The sequence below is a fragment of the Scardinius erythrophthalmus genome, assembly GCF_964197995.2.
Source record: "Scardinius erythrophthalmus genome assembly, chromosome: 15".
NCBI lineage: Eukaryota > Metazoa > Chordata > Actinopteri > Cypriniformes > Leuciscidae > Scardinius > Scardinius erythrophthalmus.
The window spans coordinates 38,492,275-38,502,120 of record NC_138235.1 but is presented as its reverse complement, the minus strand read 5'-3'; the positions used below and the strand labels follow the sequence as shown (position 1 = coordinate 38,502,120).

The following is a 9,846-nucleotide window of genomic DNA, read 5'->3' as shown; positions in this document are numbered from 1 at the left end:
CTTTTGTTTTTACGTGCGTCAAGAGCAAAATTGGATGGACACAAAGTGGTCAAGCGTATAACTAGACGCGGCAGGCGCGAATTTGACGTGCTATGCGCGTCCGGTGTGAACGCACAGTAAAGACGATCGTGTCGCAAATTCAACATCACGTTTGGTTCGTCATGATTGATCTGAAGGACGTATACTTTCATATAGAAATATTGCCACAACACAGGAGGTTCCCAAGGTTTGCTTTTGGGGGCGAAGCTTACCAATATCGGGTCCCTCCATTTGACCTAGCCATGTTACATAGACGATTGGCTGATACTGGCCCAGTCTTAAGAGCTTGCGCTTCGACACTGAGATCGATCTATGCTCATCTTCTCTCTATAGAGCTCCGGACGTCACGTGACCTATTCTGTTTACACCGCCATTTTGGCAGTAAAGAGGCCGTACGAGACGAGCGTGAACAGATGACGGCAGCATGAGTTTTAAGGCAACAGAGTTCACTGCGCACTTTAATTAAAAAGATATAGACCTGTACACAGCAAAACTTAATAGATTAAACATAACAGATCCCTATAATGTCCCCGGGGTGCTTTTCATGTGTATTAATAAAGGAACTTATAACGTTAGCTTTCCTGAACTGTATCCTGATATAACGTTAACTAACGTTACTTCATTAACTTTCCCTCGTCCTATTCCGGAGACTCTTTTAAGGCCTACAAAAGCCTGGAGGGTACAAATGGACGAATTCAAACTTTGTTATCAATATTGGAGTACCCGTATTTTCCGCACTATAAGGCGCACTTAAAAGCCTTAATTTTTTCAAAAAACGGCAGTCCGCCTTATAATCTGGAGCGCCTTATGTTGATGTCTGTAAAACAACCGCTGACGCTGACTTAAACCTTGTTTATACTTTCGCCTGGCACCGGAGCGCGAGCCTCCGCTGACTACGCGCGCAACTCCCCAAACAGACGAGGCATTTATACTTGATGCAACTATTTGGTTTTAGACTGAACACCAGACCATAGAACTGATTTAGACGCGCAAACTGGGTGCCGGTGTGATGAGATGTACTAGTAATATCCGTCTGCTCGGGCAGATTCGGCTCAAAGTCGTGCATCTTCGGATGCGGAGGCGCGCGCGCTGTTAAGCCGAATCTGCCCGAGCAGACGGATATTAGTTTTTTTATTACCTTCGCGCTCATGCGGACGCGTCGAGTATAAACAAGGTTTTACAGCTCAGCCACTTGTTTTTTCATATTTTTTTTTTTGCAAGTGGTAGATCTTGGTTTACATTTGGACTTTGGATGTGATCTTAGGCTTGAAAAGGTTGGTGACCACTGCATAACGCAAACCCAGTCAAACGTTTGCTTTTAATGCTTTTAAATGTTTTCCTCCACCTGTTCTGGAATCCAGGCGCACAGTAGCTGTCCACCATGTTGAAATAGTAATTGTTTTGAAATATTATTCGACCCGACCGCTATCGATAACGCAAAAGCCACTCTGGCGCTCTCCTGGTTGACTGCCAAAATGGCGGAGTTTAGATTGCATGACGTCAGCCTCCGGAGCTCTATAGGGCTGAGATGCAACGCCAAGAAGGGCGTACTCTCTCCCGCCCTGAGGTTAACATGCTTGGGGTTAAATGGGACTCTGTCACCATCGGGGGCACAACTGTCTCCCGCTTGTGTCAAGACCAATTTTAACACCCTAAGCAACATCTGGCTAGGTCAGGACATTACATAGTCTCATGGCAGCTGCGTCCACAGTGATTCCTCTGGGCCTTTTGCGCATGAGACCACTTCAGTTGTGGCTCAAAAACGGGGTATTTTATCTATACAATCCCCAAGGGCAAATAAAGGCAAGAGCACTCGTTGAGTGCTTTGTGTCCTTTCTAAAAATCCATGTTTATGGTAAGTCACGTGCTGAACGCTTCGTCCACTTTCTAAAATCCATGTTTATGGTAAGGGTTATGCTCGGCGGCTTCGTTCCCTTTCTATGTGGTTCAGACCCCGATTCCTTGCCTTGGGTCCCACTTTAGGTGCATCTTCCCATCGCAGAATGCTAACGGCAGACGCCTCCCTGATGGGCTGGGGAGCGGCCTTAAGTGGTCGTCCAGCTCAAGGGGAATGGGAGGGTCATCAGCTCAATTGGCACATCAACTGCCTCGAGCTGATGACTGTATTTCTGGCCCTGAAATACTTTCTCCCTCAGTTGAGAGACTGTCATGTCCTAGTGCGGCACAGTAGCAGTCTCTTACATAAATCACCAGGGAGGTTTGCGCTCACGCAATCTGAACAGAATAGTGAGGCAGATCTTTCTCTGGGCCCAGGAAAAGTTCCTGTCACTCAGGGCAGTGTACATCTCAGGGCACCTGAATGTGGGAGCGGATTTACTGTCCAGACAGAAACTACCGATATGGGAATGGAAACTCCACCCAGAAGTAGTCAAACAGATTTGGACCAGATTTTACGAAGCGGAGGTGGACCTCTTCGCCTCTTATCAGAAAGCACAATGTCCCCTCTACTTCTCTCTGAGTCACCCAGCCCCTGGGTCTGGATGCGATGGCGCATACATGGCCCAGAATGTGCCTGTATGCGTTTCCTCCAGTTTCCCTGCTCCCAGGAGTTCTAGCCAGAGTTTGGTTCTCCGAGATAATATCTCTCCTCAACGGCTCGCCATGGACGATTCCGGAGAGGAGGGACCTTCTGTCTCAGACGGAGACCACGATATTCCATCCCAGGCCCAACCTCTGGAATCTTCATGTTTGGCCCCTGATGGGTATCAACTGAGGGACACTGGGCTTTCGTCTGCCGTTATTGAGACCATTCTAAGTGCTAGGGATTCCTCCATTTGAAAGAGTTATGCCAACAAATGGAGTGTCTTTGAAAGGTGGTGTGTTGTACATAATGCAGATCCGGTCAGCTGCCAGATTGCTTCAGTTCTGGATTTTCAGGCACATGCCCCGCCACTTTCAAGGTTTATTTGGCTGCTCTTTTGACTTGCCACGCCTTGGTTGACGGGGTGCCACTCGGGAGACATCCTCTGCTCGCTTGTTTCATTCGTGGAGCCAGACGACTGAGGCCTCCCGTAAAAACCAAAATCCCATCATGGGACTTAGCAATAGTCCTAGAGGGTCTGGTTGAGACTCCTTTTGAACCTCTAGAATCAGCGTCTGACAAACTTCTGACTCTAAAGATGTTTTTTCTTATGGCAATAACTTCTTTGAAAAGAATTGGGGATATGCAGGCTCCGTCGATCTCGCTATCCTGCTTGGACTTTGCCCCAGGAATGGTGAAAGTGATTTTGCATCCTCATCCTGATTACCTGCTTAACGTGCCTTTTTCGACTGTACATCCTGTCACTCTTGAGGCCTTTTGCTCTCCGCCGTTCATGACGCCGGAACAGGAGAGATCTCATAGACTGTGTCCAGTCCGTGCTCTTCAGGCCTACGTCCACCGTATTAGCCAGTGGCGTAAGTCAGAGCAACTGTTCGTCTATTATGGGGGCCGCAACCGAGGGGCTGCTGCCACTAAGCAGACGATGTCACATTGGGTCAGGGATACTTTTGCTCTTGCCTATGAGGCGCGCGGCCAAGCTTCACCAACGGGTCTAAGGGCTCACTCCACCAGAGGGGTCGCCTCCTCTGCTGCCTTGGCAAGAGGTGCCCCCCTTCAGTTTGTTTGTGATGCGGCAGGCTGGTCTTCTCCGCACACATTCATAAGATTTTATAGTTTGGATGTTCATGCCACTCCGGGCTTTCACGTCCTTGAGTCGACATCGCAAGCTGATGTCTAGGGCTTTCTTGCGTTTTTGTGAGCACACCTACACAACCGTAAGGAGTCCAGACACCTTCAAGCACGGCGGCGTGGGCATTCTTGTTCCCAATGCGCTAAGCAGCGCAGCATCGATTGTAGCTTTTGAAAGGGAACATTCCGGGTTACTTGACTGTAACCCTGTTCCCTGAAAAAGCGGAACGAGATGCTGCGCGTGCTGATGATGTCCCAGGACTGCTCTTCAAACAAAATATCTGACGATGCACCTGTGGCTCATCTATTTAAAGCCTTGTGTCGTGGGTGCGCGCCGATGACGTCACCGACCGAGGCTATATTACCTCCGGGTCAATTCTATTGACGTATTTACACACTATATTCACAGCTGGTCACGTTTAAAGACGTTCCCAATGCGCTAAGCAGCGCAGCATCTCGTTCCGCTTTTTCAGGGAACAGGGTTACAGTCAAGTAACCCGGAACGTTTTCACTGTTATACGGTAGGGGGCTTTCTTTGGCAAGTTACCACTTTGGCAAGTTACTTGGGTTTATTAAACGGTATGGTTCCTTATGGGGTTCTTGCTCCATAATTAATGACATACAGAGCTTTAGCATTAACACCCCCCCCCCCCCCCATGGAAACATCCGCTTGTGATATACAGATTATTAAGACAGTTTAGTAATGTCTTTAAAGTAAAACAGTTTTAACAGACATAGCAGTAAATCCCTGGACGTCTATACTGTAGCTTGGCTATGAGGATGAGTGTCTCTTGGCGATGATGTCCGTGACAGCTAGGACTTGGAAACCTTGATAATCTGAAACAAAGAAGACGACAGCCAGAAGGTGCACAGAAATATGCTTGATACTTATAGTGGTGAGGGCGGGAGGGTTGCGAGCAGTTTGAGCAAGCTTACCGAGCAGTGATGCCACGTATATATCCTCCCGGTCTAATAAGAGAATGGTAGTGGTTGGAGTGATTTGACAGCTGACCGCGACCTATGCCTACGTGTCCTGTCTGAACTAACGCTGCACTCGATTTGTGCTCAAAGTTTACTACTGTTACACTTAAAGTATACTTAAAAAGTATACTTTTATACACTAAAGAGTGGGTCAATTTAGTTCCAAGTAGTTTTGAAACAGTACACTTACAAGTATACTTTTAGTACATAGATACATAAATTATACTTGAAATATACTTTAACTTTACTTAAGTATACTTAATAAAATTAACTTGAAGTTTACTTATTTTTTGTAAGGTAAATTAATCTGCTCATTTATTTTATAGAAAAACACAGATATAGAGAGATCCGCCAGTGTGGAGCTCTTCACTGATCTGATCCGCTCCACTGAGAGATGTCAGTCTGATCAGCTAAAGATGATGGAGGAACAGCAGAAAGCAGCAGAGAAACAGGCTGAAGATCTCATTAAAGAGCTGCATCAGGAAATCACTGAGCTGAAGAGGAGAAACACTGAGCTGGAGCAGCTCTCACACACTGACGATCATCTAGATCTCATACAGGTCTGTCAACATCTGTCATTATGTACAATATTACAGGACCGGTCTTTCTAAATTAAACAGAACGAAACAGTAATAATGTCAAATTTGAAAAAATAACAATAATAAAATAATTGTCTCTCCTGCTGTAGATGAGCTCATCCCTGGACAATCGTCCACACACCAAGAACTGGACTGAGATCAGGATTGACTCTGATGTGAATGTGAACTCTCTGTATAGAGCCCTGACTCATCTGAAGAAAACTCAAGAGACACTGAATGAAAAACTCAATCAAACTGGTATGATAATTTTAAATACAGTCACGATAAAGTTCAGAGTGAGGAAGAAGGCTGGGCCGGCTTACTGAGGCTCGTGCTTTTTATTATTTCCACAACTGAAACAATAACAAAACTTGTGCTCTCTGCGCTCTCAACAAACTTGTGAACAAAGTGACAGCAGTTTCTCAAGCAGTATCACAAGTTCAAACAGCACGAGTCCTCAGTCCAGGTTCTCTCATTACTTCCCGTTTCCCTTTGGCTCTTATCCGGTCTCTCCGCGTCAATTACTGCAACAAGACACAGGTGTTTGTCATTTTGCACTTGACCTACTTACTCACTGCTCATCACCCAATTCTCTCTCCCGCTGCAGACCTCACTGAACCACGCGCCCCTCGCCACATACCCCCACTGCCCGACTCAGGCCCCACATTCCTGGATAGGAATCTGTACCCCCGGCCTGTGGACCACCCTAAATTTAAAGGGCTGTAATGCCAGACACCAACGGGTGATCCATGCGTTGGTATCCTTCATGCGGTGGAGCCACTGCAAGGGCGATGGTCCAAACAGAGGGAGAATTCCATCCCAGGAGATAATAGCGGAGGGCCATCTAATTGCTAAACACTCTTTTTCAATGGAGCTGTACTTCATCTCTCTCTCTTTGAGAGCTTGTTACTGATGTACAGCACCGGCCTCTCCCTCTATCTTCTGCGACAGGACCGCTCTAAGCCCTCTGTCCGATGAGTCAGTCTGCAACAAAAAAGGGAGAGAAAAATCAGGAGAATGTAATACGGCCTGCCACACAGAGCAGCCTTTACTTGGTTGAAAGCCTACTGACACTGATCCGTCCACTGGAGTGGATCTGGTGCTTCCTTTTAGTCGAGTCAGTCTACAGCTGGTGAGGTCTGAATAATTAGGCACAAACCTTCTGTAATATCCCATCAGCCCCAGGAACTGCCTTACCTCCTGTTTGGTCTTGGGTCTTGGGCAGGTTGCAACTGCTGCAATCTTACTAATTTGGGGACACACCTGTCCATGACCCAAGTGGGAGCCCAGATACCTGACCTCCACACAGCTAACCATACACTTCTTCTGGTGGACCATCAGGCCGGCCACCCTTAGCGCTCTCAGGACAGCACGCAGATGCTCCATATGACCAATTACTGTAGGATTATTCTATTACTCCCATGTCTAGAATCGCCTCTAATTCAGTCTGAACCACCTTTTGTTGTGTTAGACGATATGGCCGGCTGCGTACCACCACGCCTGGCTCGATCTCAATATGGTGCTGAATCAGGTTCATTTGACCAGGCAGGGGCGAGAACACGTCTGCAAATTCTACTTGCAACCTGGCTACATCAGTGAGCTGCAAGGGCAAGAGGTGATCTCCTCCTGGGGAAAGAGCAAGAGATTGGATTTTGGTGCTCACTTCTGGCTTGAGATCTTCCTCCCCTCCATCGCTGGCATCACTGACTCCGCCTCACTCCATTTTTTAAGGAGGCTGAGATGATATATTTGACGTGCCCTGCTCCTGTCTGTTCAACTAACCTCATAATTGAGATTGGGGTTAGGGTGTTCCTCACCGTGTGACCTCAAAGGGTCCTTGACACTTGACGAGTAATTTGGAACTAGATGTAAGGAGCAATACAAGTACTTTATCTCCCGGTGAAAATTCACGCAGTCTGGTTCCCAGCTGACACTGTTTGTCCTGGGCCTGTAACAAATTCTCCATAGAGAGCTGCCCCAAAGTGTGGTGTTTTAATCTCAGGTCCAGCATTTACTGAATTTCGTTTCTGCTATCAGAAGGTTCATCCTTCCAAGTTTCTTTCAGGACGTCCAGCAGGCTTGCAGGATCTTGCGCACAGTGAACAAGAGTGAACAACAATTGTTGGCGTCTTCATGAACACACTTTTGAATCATGGTTTTCAATGTGCAGTTAAATCGTTCCTCCAGACCGTCTGTTTGTGACCGGAAAAATGCTGGTGCGAATTGATGTAATGCCCAACTAAACACGTATAGTTTGTGTAATGTCCGTGACATGAATGCCGTGCCCTAATCAGTGAGAATCTCTTTTGGGATTCCCACTCGGGAGATTAAACAAAACAGTGCGTCCACTGCGCTTTTTGCAGAAATGCTGCGGAGTGCAACTGTCTCTGTGTGTTGTGTTATTGTGTTGTCCATACCAATTCTCTTGAAGGGGACCTGCATTAGAGGAAGAGGGCGCAACGGCGCTTTTAGGCACCACTTGCGCACTTTCTCGTGAAAAATTGGGTTGTGAGATGATTTAGTGTCGTTGACTGCCCTAAATGTCCTGCCATAGGATTACAGTAAGCCGCCTGGAAAAGCATTTCTCAACGGTATTCGGATACTAAAAATTGGGTTGTGTCTTGCTTTGTTTGAGCCTCTTGGGTCACTCGATACAACCTATCTTTTAAAATAGCGAAATATGGATAGGAGAGCGGCCGAGCTGGTTGGAGAAGCTGACCATCGATAGAACAGACCTGTTCAAAAACATTTTTAATGTCTCATCCTGAGACTGATCCAGGGGAAAATCATCGCACTCTATGAGGATTAGCCTCTCAATAGTGCTCTGTTCCCCTGATTCAGGTCCCGTCTGTCCCGCAGCTTCTCCCAACTGAGGAACCGCCCTCCTTTCCCACTCTCTGTTCTCATCTGCACACAAATACCCCAATAAATGACTAAAAGCTGGCCAATTCGTTCCAAAAATCAGCGAATGTCTGAGGCGCGGGTTAACTGCGACCTCTACAGTATTCTTTTGTCCCTGAAATTGAACAACAGCAGACTTTATTGGATATTTCACCACATCCCTGTGCACACACCACACCTGAACCATGCAGCTCTTATCCAATGCCTCGGGTTGAATCAGGCTTTAATGGATCGAGGTTAGGTTACATCCTGATTTCACCATAGACTGATAAGTACCCCTCTTAATACTTAAGGGTATTTGTAACAACCCAGCTTGATCTGGGCAGCCTGCAGTGCGTCCAGGACTCGAATCAGGGTCCCCACCTCCATTACTGGACACCTGTCAATACAATGTCCTGGGTCCCCTTAACACCAACAGGACGGGCTAGACCTCCCTGCCGCCGTAGTGGCAGAAAGTGGGTCAAGGAATGAATGTGGAGAGAGAGGAGGTATGGAAGCTGACGCTTTGCCAGCATTGGCCACCCCGCCCCCCTGGGTGGTATATTCTGGCCAGCTGGAGGTTCATGAGCCTGACCACCCAACCCTTTAGGATGGGGTTCGAGGAGGGACATTCAAACGGGACCTAGGGAACGAGACAAGTCTAGAGGAAGGGAGAGAGTGAGAAATCATAGGGGAGGTGTGTGTGTGTGTGTGTGTGTGTGTGTGTGTGTGTGTGTGTGTGAGAGAGAGAGAGAGAGAGAGAGAGAGGGGGAGATGGCAAGGATTCACCAACCCCAGGGCCCGCCACCATCTGGTCCTCCTCAGTCCAGTCTCTCTCAGGCCTTTTCCACACGGACACGGGTATTTTTATAACCGTGACTTTTTTTACGCGGTTCGGCCGTTCGTCCACACGGAAACGCAGTATCAGGTCACTGAAACCAAACATTTTTGAAAACCCCTGCCAGGGTTAGGATTTTCAGAAACGCCGGTTGCAGTGTTGTCGTGTAGACAGTAAAACCAGGGTTTTTGCTTCTGATTCAGGCTTCTGATTGGCCAACGTGGCTTTACGATTAGGGTTATATCGCCGCCTGCTGGTGTGGAATGCTTTTGACAGCGCTTGATAGCGTGTTTTTGCGTTTTCATGTAGGCGGAGATTTCTTTTAAACCGAGCATGTGTGGACGCTTTTTTTTTTAAACGCAGGAGGAAAAACTCTGGTTATAAAAATACCCGTGTCCGTGTGGACTAGGCCTCATTTACTTCCCGTTTCCCAGTGGCTCCGGTCTCTCCATGTCAATTACGGCAACGAGACACAGGTGTTTGTCATTTTGCAATTGACCAGGTTACCACTACTCTCCCGACTCTCTCTCCCGCTGCAGACCTCGCTGAACAATATTTTCTTAGTTACTGACAAAAAAAAAAAAAAATCTATACACTGTTGTTCGCCACAACAGTGTATAGATTTTTTTTTTTTTTTTTTTTGTCAGTAACTAAGAAAATATTATTTTCAAGGAATATTCTGGGTTAAATCTATGTCATGCTGGTGATCACCAGAAACTATATGTAGTCTCAGTTTGTAAAGGATCTCACTGTTTCAAAAATATAATCATTAAACAACTAACCCTGTCATATATAAACTTTAACTCATGACCATTTAAAGCAGTTTTGCTTGAAATACT

At 46.8% G+C, this 9,846-nt stretch overlaps 1 protein-coding gene across 1 annotated transcript in view; it reads left to right on the top strand.

Moving 5' to 3' along the window:
* LOC308703248 (E3 ubiquitin-protein ligase TRIM39-like) overlaps positions 1 to 9,846 on the top strand; it is a gene marked incomplete at its 3' end in the record, with an annotated part of 40,638 nt that overhangs the window by 29,825 nt on the left and 967 nt on the right. The window contains exons 4-5 of the mRNA XM_081386568.1: positions 5,038 to 5,271; positions 5,400 to 5,547. Coding sequence (XP_081242694.1) covers positions 5,038 to 5,271; positions 5,400 to 5,547 — 382 coding nt within the window. The remainder of the gene's footprint in view (positions 1 to 5,037; positions 5,272 to 5,399; positions 5,548 to 9,846) is intronic.